Source organism: Mustela erminea, chromosome 10 (genome assembly GCF_009829155.1).
Source record: "Mustela erminea isolate mMusErm1 chromosome 10, mMusErm1.Pri, whole genome shotgun sequence".
Classification (NCBI taxonomy): domain Eukaryota; kingdom Metazoa; phylum Chordata; class Mammalia; order Carnivora; family Mustelidae; genus Mustela; species Mustela erminea.
In genome coordinates this window covers 7,580,808-7,600,084 of record NC_045623.1, presented here as the reverse complement: position 1 = coordinate 7,600,084, position 19,277 = coordinate 7,580,808, and the positions used below count along the sequence as shown (strand labels likewise).

The following is a 19,277-nucleotide window of genomic DNA, read 5'->3' as shown; positions in this document are numbered from 1 at the left end:
GGTACTAGCTCAGTGACAAATGAACTATAATAATCAATTTATTTTTATAAGGTCTCAACACAAATGGGTCCAAACCATATCCCAAGGATTATAAGTCTAAGAATCTAAGTACTACTTTTTAAAAGGGTTGGGACAAAGGGGCTGGCTCAGTCAGTGGAGCGTGAGACTTTTGATCTCCAGGTGGTGAGTTTGAGCCCCACGTTGGATGTAGAGATTACTTCAAAACAAAACAAAACGAAAACATTTGAAAGGGCTGGGACACATAAAGTGAGCACCCCTAATAGTAGGTACTCCAGAAGGAGAGACAAATGATATCCTTATTTGCCAAATTACACCTCAGTCACATCTGTGTACCTAAACTCTGGGTGAGGCGTGTGCCTCAAATAATTCAGGATTCAGAGAATCAGGCCTTCTTTCTTTCTTGGCCACAGCATTTGCTGACGGGATTTAGAACGCCGCTCTATTGGAAAGTTACAAATTCTTATTGATCATATGAAGCCAATAATCCTGTGTACCAGAACTAAACGTCTCCAAGCCCATCATTTTTCATTTGGGAGGAAAGCTGCCTTTATTAATTAGGAGTGCACAGGCCGCAAGACATAACAGCCTTTCTGCCATGCGGGGAAGCTTCCTATAGAAACCCCACCAATTTCTTCACCTCCTGGCACACGGGGTGGGCTAGTTCTTTGGCTTTGGTGGATCCCATCTGTAAAACCTTCTCTAGGTGGCCCCGGTCCATCTTCAGTTTCTCAATCTCCCTCTTGATGGGAGCAAACCGCTGAATCACGGCGTCGGCCACCAGCAGCTTGTAGCGAGCCGTGTCCAGGCCTGCACCCTGCTGCACCGCTTCCTCTATGGGGAGGTTGGCCACCGCTGCATGAATGGCCACCAGGTTGGAGACCCCGGCTCGGCGGGTTGGCTCGTAGGTCACCTCCGATGTGAAGTCTGTCATAGCCTTGCGGAATTTCTGCACGATCTCCTCAGGGCTGTCTGTTATCCTGACTGTGGCCAGTTTATCAGGGTCTGATTTAGACATTTTGGCAGAAGGATCACGGAGGGATTTTACCTTCTTCATGGATGCTAGAGAACAACGCCAGCAGACGCACACCGACACCAAAGCCAGAAGACAAGAACAGGATCAGAAAACATCACACCAGGAACGTCAGTGTCTAGATCTTAGAAAGTGCCAAGGGCACCAAAGGGCTTTATTATTATTGTTATTATTATTTTTATTTTTATTATAAACGAGTATGGCTGACACACCATGTTACTCCAGTCTCAGTGCGCAACACTGATTTGACAAATTTATACATTATGTTCTGTTCGCCACACATGTAGCTACTGTCCATCACCTACAATGCTACCACCCTGACTATATTCCTTATGCTGTGGCTTTTATGTGCCTTTTATTCCCATGACTTACTCATTCATAACTGGAAGCCTGTACTTTCCTCTCCCCTTCACCCATTTTGTCTAACCCCCCTCTTCCCCTCTGGCAACTATCAGTTTGCTCTCTGTTTTTACAGGTCTGATTCTGCTTTTTGTTTATTTATTCTCTCTCTTTTCTTTTAAGATTCCACTCATAAATGAGTTATGATATTTGTCTTTCTCAGTCTGACTCACCCTCTAGGTCCACCCGTGTTGCCTCGGATGGCACCACCTCATCTTTTTCTGTGGTTGAGCATATATGATTGAGCATGTGTCTAAATAGCACCGCTCCCTTATCCATCACCTGCTGATGGATATTTACGTTGCTTCTGTATCTTGGCTATTGTAAACCATGCTGCAATAAACACAGGGGTGCACATATCTTTTTGAGTTAGTGTTTTCATAGCCAGTAGTGGAATTACCCGATCACAGGGTATTTCTATTCCTAATTTTTTGAAGACTCTCCGTGCTGTTTTCCACAGCGGCTGCACCAGTCTGCCTTCCCACCAGCAGTGCACGAGGGTGCTTCTTTCGCCACATTCCCGCCAACACTTATTATTTCTTGTCATATGACCTTATTATTTTTATCTGATTATAAAAATAGGAAATACCCATTGTGAAAAATTCAGGCCATTTATATAAGCATGAAAATAAAGATCACCTGAAACATGTAATAAAACTGTTAACATTTGGTTGATCATATTTTCATGCATCTTTTAATGCATCCATATACATACAATGTTTACTCTTAGACAAATGAAATCATTCTGCGTGTTAGCCGTGCACACCTTTCTAAAAAGTCTGGTCTATGTCTCTCTTCTCCTCTCTCCTTTCCTCTCTGCTCATCCCTGTTAGCTAATTACCCTCTGCCTCGAACACTGCTCTTCCTCCCCCCAACAAATTTTAACAATCTATGGCAATCCTTTCATTTCTTTACCACAGTTATGTAAGTGTATACCAACACACACACACACACACACGACTCGGTTATTGCTCTGATAGAATCAAGACGTTAAGCTGTGCTTTATAAACCAGTGTTATTAATAATTGCCTGTTTTATGGCTATTACAGAAACATCCAAGTTGAAATAGGTAAAATAATAATAGGCAAGAACATTAAACTATTTCTTATTGCTAAAAGAAGCTTTATTTCAATGCATGGTAGGCCCATTTTTTGTTTGTGTGAATTACTGGAATAGCTTAGAAATTTTTACCTGCCTTATGCTTCTGAACTCATATACTGGGCCCATGTTATATGCCTATAAAATGGTGTCAGTTTAATAAAGACGGACAGCGCTTAGGCTCAATGATCTCTGCCCCTGCCACAAATCTACATCCCTACCAAAATGTTGATAGAGAAACACAGTTTCTTTCCTCCAGAACCTTCCAAACTTGTGTAGTCTCCCAGCTGCTGGTGAGGCTTCAGATCCAGTGGGGGGATTATACCTCCTATCAGTGTTGGGCATTTAAGAAAAGAGGGTGTGAGAATGATCAACTCCTTCTTGTTTTATCAACCTGGTGATTCAGCAGTTCTCTTTCTTATGACTTTGTTTTCTTGTGACTAGGGAAGGCAAGGTCCAATGGCTTTGGAATCAGATCTTTGCCATTAACTTGATATGTGACTTGGATGCAAAATTAGCCTTGCCAAGCCTTAGTTTCTCCATCCATAAAATAGGGAAGAATATATGTATATATCATATATAATTCATTATAAAGTATTGTATAGGTTACTATATTAATATTTAATATAATATTAATACATTAATTTATTAATATATATTCAATATAACATAATTTACTAAAGAAATATAATTGGTAAATTATATAATGCTTTACAATGAAAATGATTATTTTTCATTTTTAGTCTTTCCCATATATAACTTTTCAATTTAAAGTATTATATAATTTACCGATACATATACATGTGTGTGTGTTACATAATTTAATGAATTTGATTATTTTTCATTTTGTCTTTCCCATACTTTTCAAACTCTTTTGGCTATTTTAGTCAATAATGTAATGAGGTCTGCCTGTCCCACAGGACAGAAAAAGATGGGGATCCTAGTTCCATATCCTGAAGCCAGTCCACAAGAAAGCCAAGCTTAGTCCCAAGGAAATTCCAAGCCCCAGTCCATTATCCAATCCCGTCTTGGAAACTGGCCTGATTTAACAGTGCTGTGTTTGTTACTTACTCAGAATGGACCTGGGCACCGGGAAGAGCTCGCCATACTTCTTGTTAAACTCTCGTGCTAGCCCCTGCACAAGCTCCATGTGCTGAACTTGATCCTCCCCGACAGGAACGTGTGTGGACCTTTAATAAAAGACAGACAGAAAAGCTCAGCAAGGCTCCTGCTTATACTGAAATGATCTTGCAAGCAGCTGCATTTCCTGTGCCTATTTCGCTGTTGGTGTTCAACAAATGTTCACCAACTACAGAGGGAATGTTGAGACCCAAGTCTTTATCTATGTATCGGACTAATGCCAAAGAGACATTTGTCTACTCTAGTTCTGTTTCTTCCATAGCAGAAGAATACAGCCATCAACACTGTGTGACAGGATCTTGCTGGGAGGGAGGAATGGTATCTCAAAGAGCATATGCTCGAAGCATAATTGTATTTTAAAACCACTCCTCGTTCCCTCACCCAGTCAGCACACATTATCCGAGCTTCGACCAGATGCTTTTTACTTCGGCGCTTGTGCTCACACTTGAAAGCCACTCCACCCCACCCTGCAAATCAAAGATGGCAGAAAGCTCTTCAGGCAAGAGTTTTTCCTCCCTGTCATAAGGGGAGTAACAAGATCTTTCTGGAAGAGGCTCCTTCGTTTTCCAGTAAATTGCAATCACAGTACAATTAATATGCCACGGGGAGCTTAAACGAACATATTTATCAGTAAAGTATAGAGAGATCTCAAAAACAACGTTGAATGAAAAAAATATCCAGTTGTAGGAGACATGTAGAGTACACTGACACATAAATCTTAAAAGTACATAGGAAAATATATTGTTTACAGCTGCATGTGTAAGTATAATAAGATTCTGGAAGCTCCTCCCCAAATCCATGACTGTAGCCATCTCCAGAGAAGGAGGGAGGAAAATGGTTCTGGGAAAAAGAACAGAGGAGACCTGAATTTTATCCCATAATATTTTATTAAAAAATAAAGATGCGAGCCAAAAATATTAGAATATAGGAGTTCGTTTACCATTATTTTAATCTCATATATAAAATCTGTGGTGTTGGATCTCAATGAGGTACATCAAACAAGGGAAGAATTAACCATTACAGAGCAGTCTTGATGGGGAAAACTTTCTCCCGAAGTATTACTAGGGAGAGACAGGAGATTTTAAGTCTTTTATTTAAGACTTAAGATTTAAGTCTTTAATGCTTGGCTGGGGAGTTTACACTTGATTCTAAGTTTACACTTGCTAATAAAAAGAGAATAAATTGCTATCACTTCTTGATCAAAAGAGTTTAAGGTTCCTCCTGTGAAAGCAGCTGCCTGAAAGTCAACGTGAATATTTACATGAAATGGTACATTTTGAGTGGAAAAATAACAGCTTTTCAAAACAGCTTCAGAGAAGGAAAATTATTCTCCATTGTTATGGAGAGGAAAACCTCTTATACCCGGTTAAGGAGTGGTTCTCAAAAAACTGGCAGAGATCTTCTTATTTCCCTTGTGAATTATTGTCCACAGGCTACTGGTCCACTTAATAAAGCTGTCTAGCATCCAAACTAGCTACTTTAATATAGTAAAACACTGGAGAGCATTTTGAAAAAATTTGAAAGATCCTTCATTATTTTGCAATTATTTTTCTTTTTGCAAATTACCTTCCAGTCTTTGTTCTTGTCTATGTGGATGTATAATTTTACATAACTGCAGTATAATATGCATACTATCTTTTATGTTAACCTAATAGATATTTCCCATGTTTCTAGGTGGTCTTCATTAACAGAATTTTTTAATAGCTGCATAAGAACATTCCTGTACTACAGTTATAGAACCTAAGGAATTTATATGATTTCATAGCAGGTTCTTTTGAATAGTCACATGGGGGAAATTTTGATTCAAGTTTATATATTTACATTAATATTATTTGTATTCAATTTGATGCAAAATTATCTTTTATAATAACCCAGAAGTCCCGGGGAGACAAGTCTGGTGAATATATATTCAGTACTTCCTGGTCAAAAGCAAGTTATGGTTGTTAGTTAGTGAAACTAATATTTGTTTGTGTCATAAAATAGTTCCGTGTATATTTCCTAAGAAATGCTGATAAATGTTCTGAAGTTTAGAATAAGCAATAGGTTTGAAAGCAACTCCTTGACACTTGTTTTGTATGGAAGTAACACGTTTTATTTATTAAAGAAAACCTCTGAACATTAGTTATGTTTTCATATAGCCCCTCAAATACTCATGTAGCTGGGCTGTGTGTGTGAGAGAGAGACAGAGAGAGAGAGATTGAGAGCGAGCACGAGAGATTCAGCATAGCACTCATTTAAGAGCACGGGCTTTGGGGATAGGCCAGTTTCAAATCCTGACTCTGACACTCATTTTGTGTTACTTTGTGTAAATCATACAATTTCTATCATAGGCAACTTTCTTACTGCAAAATGGGAATAAAAATATTTACCCCATACTCTTGTTGTGGAGATAAACTGAGACAAGGCATGTATGGTGCTTAGCACAGTGTCTAAAATCTCATAACCCTTCAAATCACAGTAGCTAGGTAGGGAACAGAATTCTAAAATGGTATATCATTTTTCAGAAAGGTGTTCAAGGGGCGCCTGGGTCGCTCAGTCAGTTAAGCACCCCCCTCCACCCCGCCTTTTTTTAAAGATTTATTTGAGAGAGAGAGAGGGCGTGAGCATGCGGGTAGGGCAGAAGGTGAGAATCTTTCAGCAGACTCTGAGCACAGAGCCCAAGGCAGGGCTTGATCTCACAACCCAACCCCTGAGATTACAACCTGAGCTAAAACCAATAGTGGAGGCCTAACTGACAGCCACCTAGGTGCCCCAAGCTCCCGATTCTTGATCTCAGCTTGGGTCTTGATCTCAGGTTCCTGAGTTCAGGCCCCACACTGAACTCCGTGCTAGGCATGGAGTCTACTTTAAAAAAAAAAAAAAAAAAAAAAAAAAACGGTGCTCAAGATGCATTGTCTATACAGCTAGAGGTTCATTCATTATGTGACACTGATTTCAACTCCTCTGGCCTGGAATGGTTTAGACTCCGTTAATGAGTGCCAAGTCCCTGACTCTTTGTCTTCACTTCCTCCAACTCAGGACCAACCAGGGAAAGTCACATATACTCCCCAAACTAATCACATAAGAGTCTCCCTTCTAGTTGGCCAGCCTCCAGCCTCCCTGTGGCAACAACCTCAAATCAGAGCATACCTGAATCTTCCCTTTTGCCACCACAAAGCCTCTCCACTCCCTTGCCTGCCTTCAAGTCTCTTTGAAACATGAAACACGAAATCCAAGGGATGGTGGAGGTTTTCCCTGCTGTAGCAAGCTCTGAATAAATAGCCTCTATTTCTTCTCAGTGGGTGGTCTTCATTAAAAGATGATCACTACTGATTTAAACACAGAAAGCACACCTTTGGAATCATCGGAATAGGTCAAAGGAAAGAACGCTGTCTGTATAGCATGAGACAGACAACAAGGAATAAAAAAAAAAACCTGTCAATATTTAATGATGAGGAAAAATAGAAGACAAAACAGCAGGATATAAATTTGGGGGAAAATACATATAACCTGCACTCACGCCAAGGAGAAGCCACGGTGGTTAGAGTGGGGACTCTCGTCAGGCAGTTCTGGGGTCAGATTCCATCCTGACCAGCTGCATGTGCCCGGACAGGTTACTTGACCTCTTCACCCTTGTGTTTTCATTTTAAAACAACTGCCTACTCCTCAAGTTGTGTGAAGAGAGAATACAATGATGCATGCAAAACTTGTAGCCTAGAGCCTTGTACGTGGAAGACAAAGAAGAGATATTAGCTTAAAAATTGATTTGAAGGAAATGCACTAAGATGTTCACAAGATCAGAAATAGTAGCAGTGATTTTTAATTATTTTCTTGTTGAACATATGTAAGATCATTTAAACTACATTAGAACATTGAAATAAACTGTTGACTCTCTCTCTGCAAGACTATAAAGACAGCGAAATCATGTATCCTGGATAGCTTACAGGTCAAACATCTGAGGCAGGGAGTTAGGTCTGTGGAGATACTTCCTCTGGTCTACTAGAATGTTCCTCCCATACCTCTAACACCTTGGTTCCTTTATTTCGGGTCTAAGCTTAAATATCACCTCCTCAGAGAAGTGTTCCCTAAGCATACTCTCCAAAGTTGGTTTCTCCCTCTTATTCTTTCCTTTTTCCCCCAACCAAGAAATCTCTACCCCCAATGCAGGGCTTGAACTCATAACCCCAAGATCAAGAGTCATATGCTGTTCTGCATGAGCCAACCAGGCACCCCTCCCTTTTATTCCTTTCCACATATCCTATTTCTTTTCTTTCTAGTATTAGTCCTAATCAAATTATTTTATTTCATTTGTTTATTTAATTGTATGTTGTTTTCTTTCCTGCTAAAAAATAAGTTTGAGAGCTTGTCTGTTTTGTTCTTAATTTCTAATCCCCACTACAGCTGCCCAGAGCTCAAGAAATATTTATTGAATAAGTAATCATTTCTTGACCTTTAGGCTAAGATCAAGTGTAAATATTTATTGAATAAGGGAATGATCTCAAGAAGAGGGCACTATGACCGAGATAGTTTTATAGCAATAGAAAAATCACAATGAAATCAGTTCGTCATTAGTTTAGAGGATCAGAGGCCGGACCCAGGAGTCAGACTACCTGAGTTTACACCACAGCTCCACCAGCTACAGGATGAGCCATCATAGGCCCAGCTTCCTACTTTTCTGAGCCTCTGTCTGGAGTTGGGGGTCATGATGATGCTTACTTTACAGGACTGTTTCAAGGATTAAATGAGATAACCAAGCAGAGTACTTGACAGTAGAGCTCAATAAACATTAGCTATTGATTAGAATATATATTCATTAATATCTGACCTGATGAAGGACAAAATAGTGAAAGACTGATCCTATCAGGGACCTCACTGTGAGGTCCACTGTGACTTTTTTTCAAACCAGGATCGTTTTCCTTTTTTGACTGGTGATTTACACCACAAACATAAATACTAACGTATAATCTCAGGGATAGTCACAGATCTCAGCAGCAATCCTGATACAGATAGAAAACATATTTGACCTATCTGATTAGGCAATCCCCAAATATGAACGGCATGTTATTAAGGAATCTGAGAACCCCTTTAATTTAAAGAAAACAGCGACAGAATAATGAATGGAAAGGAAAAAGCATAGGGGCCACCTGGATGGCTCAGTCAGCTAAGTGTCTGACTGTGGCATTGGTTATGATCGCAGGTTCCTGGGATCGAGCCCTGCCATCAGGCTCCCTGTTTAGCGGGGAGTCTGTTTGTTCCTCTCCCTCTTCCCCTCCCCCTGCTTGCACTCATTCTCCCTCTCTCTCTCTCTCAAATAAATAAATATAATCTAAAAAAAGAAAGGAAGGAAGAAAGGAAAAAGAAAGAAAGGAAGGAAGGAAGGAAGGAAGAAGGAAGGCAGGCAGGCAGAGAGCATAGGGACCATGACAACAGATCAGGAAGTGGTTTCTCTCCTTCTGAGGTCCTATATGAATTTAGGAAATTCAATATAACGAGCGTTAGGGCTTTGTCCGTTGATCTCTTCCACACAGCCTGGATCAGAAGAAGGTCCCCGGCTTCATCAGTGGTAAAACCAACAACGTTCCTTTTTATGCTCCCTCAGTGCCCACAAGCCCGCATGCGCTCCTCTCTGAGGTACAGGCGCACGACCCTAGCTTTCTAAGTCTCCCTCCTTTGACTGGACTCTGCTACTCCCGCCTTGTGATTCTAGTGAGGCTGACGTGCAGAGGTCACTCTGACTCCCCCAAACCAAATTAGCCAACAGGGCAGGTTAAAAAGCAATTACAGTAGCCCATAGGAAATCACAATGGACTGCAGCTAACACAGAAAAAACAATTACCATAATCAATACACTTTAGGCACATCAAAATGAATATTTCCACATGTCAAAATGGTTCCAGATCCACAAAGCAACCAAACTAAACAGAAAACACATTTAGTTTTCATAATGACTCTACATGCATCTTTGCTTTCTGTGAGATCCTTGCCTCTTTTCTTACAATTCTGTGAGGTTTTGCCTTTTTTTAAAAAAAAAAGGAGATTAAAAAATTTTAATTTTTTTCACCTGGTCCTATTGCTCGCCTTGGCTTCTTCATCTGATTTTAGTTTGTTTGTTTCTAGCCTTTCTTCCCTCTGCTCCTGCTGCTCTTTTCACCTCCTATAATTTATCTTGGCCCCTACTTCTCATCCACTGAATTTACACTTTACATGAATTCAGCCTGTCTTTGATTCTGCTCACTTATGGGGCTTATTCTCTTCACATTTTCAACCTCTCTCCTCATCATCTTCCTTTCACTTCAAATAATTTAGAGCTGCTCTTTTAAAATTTATACCCTACATAATGCTATCCATATTAATGCCTTCTCTTTCCCCCCCAGTTTTTCTTTTCTTCCCTTTTCCTTTCTTCCTCTTTTCTTTCTTTTTCTTTTTCATTTCTTACCTTTTTTTTCCTTCTCTTTTCTTTCTTTCTTTTTTTTTTTTTCTTATCCTGACTGTGCTTCTTCCTTAGACCCAATGGAAAACAAAAGCCTTTCATAATTTTGATTGTTATTACTTCTGTCACATAATAACGCATCTGGTCTTCTTCCTTGGTGACTAACTCCTTTTTTTCTTCCGCTTGTTTCCTTGTTCTATTCATGTTGACTTGGGATCTACCTCACCCTCCTGTAGAATTGGTGTCCAGATGAATCATCATTGCCTACATGTATCTGCTCACAGAGAGCGGGTCTCTTATTCATTCATTCCTTCCTATTTTGGCTGTGTTTGTGAGTTTTCAGTGCTGCTGCCTTTAACCGGCCTGGGTTGGGTGGAGTTTGCTGCTGTTTTTCCTTTCGTGAAGGATGAACTCACCATCACTGGCTCCTTATTGGATATGCTTAATGACTCTCTAATTTAGGAATTATTTCCTGAACACCTACGATGTGCATGGCCTGTGCTAGGTCCTGTGAGAGATATAGTGAAGGTTTGTACCCTCTAGGGAGTTACAAACTCCAGGAGTAGAGAAAACACCACACGAAGCTATAAATTCTTCTGGCTAGTCCTCTTTCGGTGTGATCTCCATGAATGGCAACAGCATCAATCCAACTGCACAAGTCAGAACGGTGGGATGACCTGAGACCTCCTTCTCATACCCATCCATCCATTATGAAGCTCTACCCCTTTTACCTCCTGCATTAGCTTACTGACTTCATCTTCACTGACACCATCATGACCCAAACAGACTAGTGAAAGAGCCTCTAGACAGCCCCAGCGGCTCTTGTCCCCCTGCAAGTCATTCTCTGTATTTCAATCAGTTCCGTGTTAAACATATAAATCAGATCATCTCACTCCATCCCGAAAACCACAAAGCACTTCCCACTGCTTCCAGGATTGGGTTATCTGTGGACATCTCAGCACCACCCTCTTCTTTCTGTGCTATTTGTCAATTTCCAGGAGCTCGCAGCCTGGAAACTACATTTCCATAGGCTTCTGGTTTACCGTAGGTTCTCACCCTCGAGCTGGAAAGTGATGGAGAGAAGACAGTCCTGCTTGGCATTTGTGGGTGAGTATGTGGATGGCGGCAGATGGCTACAATGAGGTTTGGCCAGCAGCTTTCAGGATCTCACAAAAATTTGGGACAGACCGGCCTCACAGAGAAAGGGTGTAATTCAAGAACCAGAAGTCCCTCAAGCAGTTTTAGGAACAGATGATCTCGGTTGTCCTCGATGGCATTCTCAGACATTATGGTCAATTCATCTCTTCTCTGGAATTAGCAAGTGTGCAGCTTGCCAACCAGTCGTCATCCTCTCTACGCTCTGATTTTGGTTGGCTTTGGTTCTGTTTACTCACAGCTCCTGAGGCCTCTGTTTGCTCATTTTCCTACGTCATGTCAGCTTTTGCTTTCACTCTCTTCTTACCCCCTTCCCATGGTCCTCTGATTGTGTTCTCGGAGAAGAGACACCGGTTAGCCCAGGCGATCGCTCTCATGTCTGTTTGAGCAGACTTAGTAGCACTTCTCTCAAACGTCATTTCTTTATCTGTAAAATGGGGATGATATCCCTTACCTGTCTTGTAGAGCCGCTCGGAGAATCTGAATAGTTAGCTTGTGTGTAGCGCCTGACCACTATGCCCACCTCTGTTAATTCCTTCCTTCCCTTCGCTCAAGTCCATGCAGAGAGCCTTTCTCTGGATAAGCAGCACCGCAGGTACTTAACATGTATTTACTATATGTTAATAAAAACTGTGTGTGTATGTAGAGAGAGAGAGGAAGGGAGACAGAAGCATTTACTAAATATATAGTCAGTTATTTGAAATTGGATATTCAGAAAAAGAATGCAGATGCAAAATAAAAACGTGGAGCAAATGCCATTGTTCAGTATCTTGTCCCTCTTCAAATATCTGCTATTTTATTATATTCTCAAGCCTAAGACAGTCTCAGCTTTCCATTCCTGGGTCTCATACCAAGTTCTACCAAAACAATGGAATAAATCTTTCACATGCTTATCTGGAAGGCTCTCCTTTCATTCCCTTCCCTTGTGTTTATTCTCTGGCCCACCATGTCCCACTTACTCCAGTGCTGTTATTGACAAAAGCAAACACAAAATCTACACACGGTTTGCATCAACATTTGGTAAAGAGGCTACAAAGAGGTTGGCTGGAGGGAGAAAATACAAATGTTGTTTGAATCCATCTAACTTGCTTGTTTGTTATATTTACAATGTAAATATTCATAGACATTCCAGTTATGACCTGTTTCCAAATCTAGAACTATCTGAAACAAAAAACAAACAAAAAATACCCCAAGTGCTTGAGCTGTGCGGTAGGGAAAACAACAGCACAGGCTAAAAATCGGACCTGGGTTTGAGTCCTGTCTCTGCTACTGAATACGAAGCAGTTAGGCATTTCTAAGCCTGGGAGGCGAAGCATAATGAAACAGATAAGAAATGTACGTTAGCAGCATTAATGCTGCAGAAACCAGAACTGGTTTTATGGTACTTGTCTGCATACTTAGGAGGGGTCCAAAGGACAAACATGCCCAAGAAATGTGGGATACGTGTGTGGAGCAACAGCCCCCAGGGGGACAGTCTGAAGGAGGAAGGCAGGAGAAAGGAGCCCAAAGGACCAGAGCCTACAAGCAGAGAATGTGCAGAGGCTCGAGGTCTGGCCAGAGAGCAGATAGGAGGCAAATGCAGGGTTGTTTCTCTTAAGAAAAGGAGCATGCCGCTGTGTGTTCCACATGATCTAATTATGGCATTGCAGGTAGATGGTTGCAAGCTAAGGTAGGAGGAAGTCATCTTGAACATAGGTAATTACCTGGTTTTAATACTTTAAATAAATTTCTCTGCTTAATGAATTATATATAAAACATCAGAAACCTGATGGGGATACATAACAATCTGCTACCCTAGCTACCTTTTAGAAAAGAGGAAAAAGAAAGGTATTGCATGGCATTCTTAGTGTAGATGCTAACTACCAAATGGATCAGTAAGAGTTAAAGAAGGGATATGTATAGTATGGGAATTTCTTTGCTTCCCGGGAGTTGGCTGGGGGGGTGGGTAACTGAGGTTGGAAGTTACCTGGGGGGCAACTTATCCTTGGAAGCATTAACTAAATGTGAGAAATAATTATCCAAAATTTCTTTCTGTAAAAGAAGACCTTCACAACCTCAGGCCTGGCTTGCAAACAGTGATCAGGAGCTACTCTTGCCGGGTGTCAGCCTCTTAAAATGTTGCTTGTACTCTTGAAACATTTGTACTGAGCATATGGTAGGTGATACCAATTCATACATTCTTTGCTCAATAACCCCTTGAGCTATGCCCCATTGGCTCCTAACTTTAAAGATGAAAGCAATGGTAACTTCAAAGATGAAAGCAATGGTAGGATGTTATCATTCTGCTAATTGTATTTTGGGCAATGAGCAAAAAATCAGCTCATCATCCTTGTTGCTTATGTGATGATCTTGCCCCTGACTATAACTACTGGTTCCTTAAGGAAGGTCAGCATAGGCTTCAGGAGACCATAACCAGGCCCAGATGCTCCACTGTCCACTGACTGGCTGTGCAGGTTTGCATAAAGTGCTTACCCTCCCTGGGCTGTGTTTGTAAAGCTAGGGAATTGCAGGAGAGGACTGGCAAAGTTCCCCCTGACTCTGTGCTCCATAGTATCACAAAGGAGACAATCACTCTTGCTCAAGTTTACTCTCTTTCACAGCACAGGAAAGCTCTTGAACTGTTAAGGAAATCACCTGTGCTCATGAGCTTCCGTTTCCTGGTGCTGACAAACTTCAGCCTTTGCTTCTATAAAGAAGTCCCCCAGGGGCGCCTGGATGGCTCAGTGCGTTAAGCAACTGCCTTTGGCTCAGGTCATGATCCCGGAATCCCGGGATCGAGTCTCACACTGGGCTCCCAGCTCCGTAGGAAGTCTGCTTCTCCCTCTGACCTTCTCCCTTTTCATGCTCTTTCTCATGTTCTCTCTCTTTCTCAAATAAGTAAATTAAAAAAAAAAAAATTCTGCAGGGCACCTGGGTGGCTCAGTCAGTTAAGCCTTCCACTCTTGATTTTGGCTCAGGTCATGATCTCAGGGTTAGGAGATTGAGCCCAGCTTCAGGTTCCACACTGGGTGTGGAGCCTGCTTAAGATTCTCTCTCTTCCGGGGCGCCTGGGTGGCTCAGTGGGTTAAGCCTCTGCTTTTGGTTCAGGTCGTGGTCTCAGGGTCCTGGGATTGAGCCCCGCATTGGGCTCTCTGCTCAGCAGGAAGCCTGCTTCTCCCTCTCTCTGCCTGCCTCTCTGCCTACTTGTGATCTCTCTCTCTGTCAAATAAATAAATAAAATCTTTAAAAAAAAAAAGTCTCTCTCTTCCTCTCCCTCTGCCCCTGTCTCCACTCACTCTTTCTTAAAAAAAAAAAAAAAAAAAAAAAAGTCTCTCCTGAAAGTGAAATTTGACATAAGACTGTGATCGTTAGAGACAATCATCACCAGACATGACCAAATGACAGCTCGCAGTCACAGCACTCCCTGGCCCATATTTCATTTTAATCTTTGACTAATTCTGTGCAACTATAATTAATATTCCCATTTTACAGGTGAGAAAACACACTACTTTGCTGGGAAATGTATTAGACCTTTATTAGACTTCCATTTGCTACTCCTGGAGAAAAAGATTTCCCTAGATTTATCCTAGATAAATCCTAGATTTCCAGGATAAGTCAAAAGTTACTTACTAAAAGTAATAAATGCTGCTAGGAATCCAACATTCAAATTAATACAACAAACACCACACAATCCTCATGTATATGTTTTGAGCAGAATTAAAGATAGCCTGCATGTATTAAAGGACGTTCCTGATTTGTGAAGCTAAGCGCACAGTATGATGGTTGCCTCCATCATACTGGCACAAGGGCTCTGGGGTCATACTACGAGGTATAGATACTGTCATCTCCATGCTATTGTCATATTTACATGCAAAGAATTCTAGTTTTCCTAGGGAAGAATCACTTGTGCAGGGTTAAGGCTTCAGGGGAAAACAGACTGACAGAGTTTCTCCTTTTCCTCAGAAGTGAGGCTTGACTCTGTGAGCATGCCTATTAGGAAGCTTTATCTCTAGAAGGCTAACTGGCGGGGCAAGGGAGGTGATGTGGGGATGGCAGAAAAGGACTGGGAAAGGGATAGGGTTAGAAGTACAGATAGGGCAGGCTTCAGCATCCTCTGGTTGTAGGGCCTGAGACCTGTAAAGGGACAGCATTGGCTGACTAGAGGGATTATGGGTCCAGGAAAAAGTAGAACACCCTAGCGTGTTGAAAAACTTGTTCTCAACAGCTGATCATATACAGTAGCCATCAGATCCAGGTGGCTATTTCCATTTAAATTATTAAAATTAAGTAAAATTTAAAATTCAGTTCTTCTGCCAACATGTCCTGTGGCTAGCAGCTAAGGTCTTGGAAAGCACAGATTCATTTCCATAATTGCAGGCAAGTTCTATTACACAGCATTGCTTTACAATCTAGATTGCTTGAGAGAATAACACTTAAAACTCTTGACGCTTAATTATTACCAGGGAAGTCTATACTGCAGTGTGGTTACAAGCACCATAGTCCTCTACCTAAGCTTTCTACACTCAGATCCTGGGCCCAAGCTCTGCTAGCTCCATGACTTTGGGTGAGTGACTAACCACTCCGTGCCTTCATTTCCTCATCTGTAAAATGGGGATGATAGTTGTGCAACTTTCCCAAGGTGGTTGTGAAGATTAACGGAGTGAATGTCTGCTAGGCACTTGTAATAGTTTCCAACACATAGTAAGTGCTGTGTAAGTGTTAGCCCTTCATGTTACTAGTTTCACAGTAAAACAGCCTTCTGTCATTTTGTACCTTTTACTGGGTAATAGACACAAACTGGTTCACACAATCCATTGTATAGCTCCATTCCCTGTGAGCCAAATCTTTTGGGGATGGGCTCGAACACTCTCTCGTCAGTATGCATATGACCCAGGGGTACACTCTGCTTCTTACTTGTACAACAGGATGTCAGCAGCCTGGAGCACTGGGTATGTGAGCAGGCCTACGGTCCCACCATGCTTCTGTGTGGCAACCTTTGCCTGGGTGGTGAAAAGAGAGGAGGGAAAGAAATCAGCTGTGAATCCAATGATACCACTACGTTAAGCAAACTTTGAAGCTACTGTACTACCATTATATCTCAGTTCCTTCTAGCAACACTGAAAGCCATGTGACTGCAGGGTTCCTGCTGCAGGCTGAGGCAGGAATAAGGGAAATCCACTTCACCACTGCCCCTGGAAGAGGTCCCACACTGCCCCTATTTCTGATGCATTTAATTAAAGCCCAGGGAGAAGAGTCTCTAGGTTCCAAATCAGAAAAACTCCATTATTAATTAATTTGACAAGTTAACATCGAAAGCTATATTGTTATAACTGTGGAAGCCTCTTGAGAAGTCCCCCACGGTGCTGACAAAAATGTCATGGCACCCCAAAATCACACTTAAAAAAAGATACCAAAATACCAACAGTCATGGGATTTAAAAAATGAAACAAAGAGAAATTTTAATCGAACCAATTCTGAATTAGTCTTGATGTTCCCTCACTCAGGTACAAACTTAACTCTTCTGGTTACTTCTAGTATTTTCCGGCTTACAGCAATGAATGCTATAGGTCACTCAAAGGAAATTTGAAAGTTTGAACCCAGAATTCCTTCAGTACATCTCTTTATTGCAATGTCCATGATAAAGCCTAGTTTGCAATCTTGGGACAAAGATAATAAAAGTTTAGTTTGGCCATGAGCAAATGGAAAAAGAACCCAATTTTTTTAAAGTGCTACTGCATTAAATTTATAGTCTTTTTATATTAGAATATTTTTATATTAGAATACTTGAAATTACAAAGGAAGGGGGAAGATGTGGAGACCATTAATATTTATTGAGGGCCTATTATGTGCCCCAGATGCCTCCCATATCTGTGTTACCCCCTGTGGAATCCTGCAAATAACCATGACCTTGGTAGCCCAGATCCCACCTTTCTACTCTACTATTCCCCTCCAATCAAAAGCAAGCTCTTAGATGCTCCTACAGTATCGAGACCCCTCCTTCTGATCACTTTTCACACTTCCTGATTGCTTGTGCAATTGTCTCTGCCCAAAGAGACCACAAACCTCATGAAAGTGGCTACTTCCGTCTGTCCTGTTGATGGCTGTATCTCCAGCCCTAGTGTGGTATGAGACTTGTAGAAGACATCGCCAATATTTGCTAATGAAGGGATGACCAGAGAAGGCAGTTACATGCTTTAGGATAAGGTTGGCATTTGAAATCCATGTTTTTACCCACAAATAAAATACCACAGTGGGCACCTAGGTGGCTCAGTCAGTTGAGGGACCCACTCCTGCTTTTGGCTCAGGCCATGATCTCAGGATATGAGATGGAGCCCTGCTTTGCCTCTGGGCTCAGCAGGGAGTCTGCTTCTCTCTCTCTCTTCCCCTTTCCCTCTGCCCCTCCCCCTGCTCATGCTCTGTCTCTCTAAAAAAATAATAAATAATTCGCAAAAAAAAAAAAAAAAAAAGAAATCACAGGCTGGTGGAAAGGCTTCCCGAGAATATAGGTTTCCCCTGCTACCTAAAACTTCTCATTACACCACTTTGCTTTTCCAAAAGACTGACATTAGTGCCCGCTTTCAGTAACTGAAAGAAAACAGAAGAGGATTTTGGCCTTTATGAAATGGTACTTGCTTCTTGGCTCTATTCCATTTCGGCTTATGAAAGGTTTCCTAGGGATGCGCAAGTTTTGGACAGTGGGGGGAAACCTGAGTTCGGGCATTCTCTAGTCACGTGTTATCAGCAGGTCCTCAGACATGATTTTAAAGTGGGAGCAATTCCCATTGAACTAGTATTCAGTTCTTCTGAAAAGGATTTTGGTATTCAACTTAGACTATTTCTTGAAAATGAGAATGTCTTGGCTGAAACCAAAATACAGTAGAGAACATGACAGCATTTTGTTTGTAATCCCTGGCAGGTAATGACTCTGCAGCTTTACCCCTTAACCTCTTATTTCGGCACAGTCACTTTAAAACTCTTGTTTCTCTCTGCGATGGATCTGGAGGCTTCTGAACCAGCTTCTGAAGAAACCAACGGCCCTGAAAATATGCTGGAGAGAAGTATGAAACTGAAATTCAGTGTTGACGCACTTGGGGGCTACCTACCCTCAGGTTATCCAATTGCAAAAATAAATGGAAATGAAGTACTATGAATTATCCAATTTATCTTTCTCAGTCGAACTTCCTAGAAAAAGTACAGCCTGAATTTTTCTGTGGGTTTGAACTGTTGCCTGGACTCAACTTGTTTAAATGTTAAATAAAATGTGCTGTTCCTTCTCTCCACAGTGAAAATATTTAAGCCTTACTGCCAGCTAATTACATGGGGATGGCAGGCAGCTTCAGGGTGCAGTAATCCAGAAATTGCGACTGTTTGTTAATTATAATGTGGTAGGTCCAAGGTCATTAGCAAATCTATTCAAAGGTCACTCTGATTTGGCCTACACAGATAAAATCAGTTTAAAATGTGGATATTTTTATCCTGTTTTTAAATTGGAATCCTGGTGAACCCTCTTATTTTGCATTTACTACCCTGAGGCAGAGAAACTAAGATGCTGTTCAGGCTACTGGTGAGTGACAGACCAGGGAGGCCAGTAAACTCAAGATTCCCAGAGCAGAACACGAATATAAACAGGAGAAGGAAAAACAAAAACAAAAACAAAAACCAGTCACAAGGGGGACTTTGAATTTCTTTTTGTTTATTAATCAAATAGTTGGCATTTACCTTCCACTGGTGTAAATGCTGTAACCGGGGTAATCTGACCATGCAGGTAAGGATCCAACTTAATTGTGTGTGTTCAGACACCTAAAGAAATAAAACAGGACATTAGCGAAGGCAGTCAATGGTTTCTTACGTATAAGGCAAGGCTCAACAGACAACTGCTATTACCTCAAGTGGCTGATATCACCCCAAATCAAGGTGATTTAAAAAAAAAAATGACAGGCAAAGGGGATTGATTCTATAAGGCATGGAATTTTGGATGCAGAAGAAAATTTTAAAACTAACCAATACAATTACTATTGTAGTACTAAAATCTTCTTCCCAACAACC

General features: G+C 41.2%; 1 protein-coding gene across 1 annotated transcript in view; it reads right to left on the bottom strand.

Annotated features, from left to right (window-relative positions):
- Positions 1-542: 542 nt before the first annotated feature.
- The window catches only part of WARS2 (tryptophanyl tRNA synthetase 2, mitochondrial), an 89,873-nt gene continuing 71,138 nt past the window's right edge, over positions 543-19,277 (bottom strand). Inside the window, exons 3-6 of the mRNA XM_032302036.1 lie at positions 18,951-19,031; positions 16,146-16,231; positions 3,620-3,738; positions 543-1,080 (exon numbers count right to left, since the gene is read on the bottom strand). Of these exons, the coding sequence (XP_032157927.1) occupies positions 632-1,080; positions 3,620-3,738; positions 16,146-16,231; positions 18,951-19,031 (735 nt within the window). The 3' untranslated portion in view covers positions 543-631. The remainder of the gene's footprint in view (positions 1,081-3,619; positions 3,739-16,145; positions 16,232-18,950; positions 19,032-19,277) is intronic.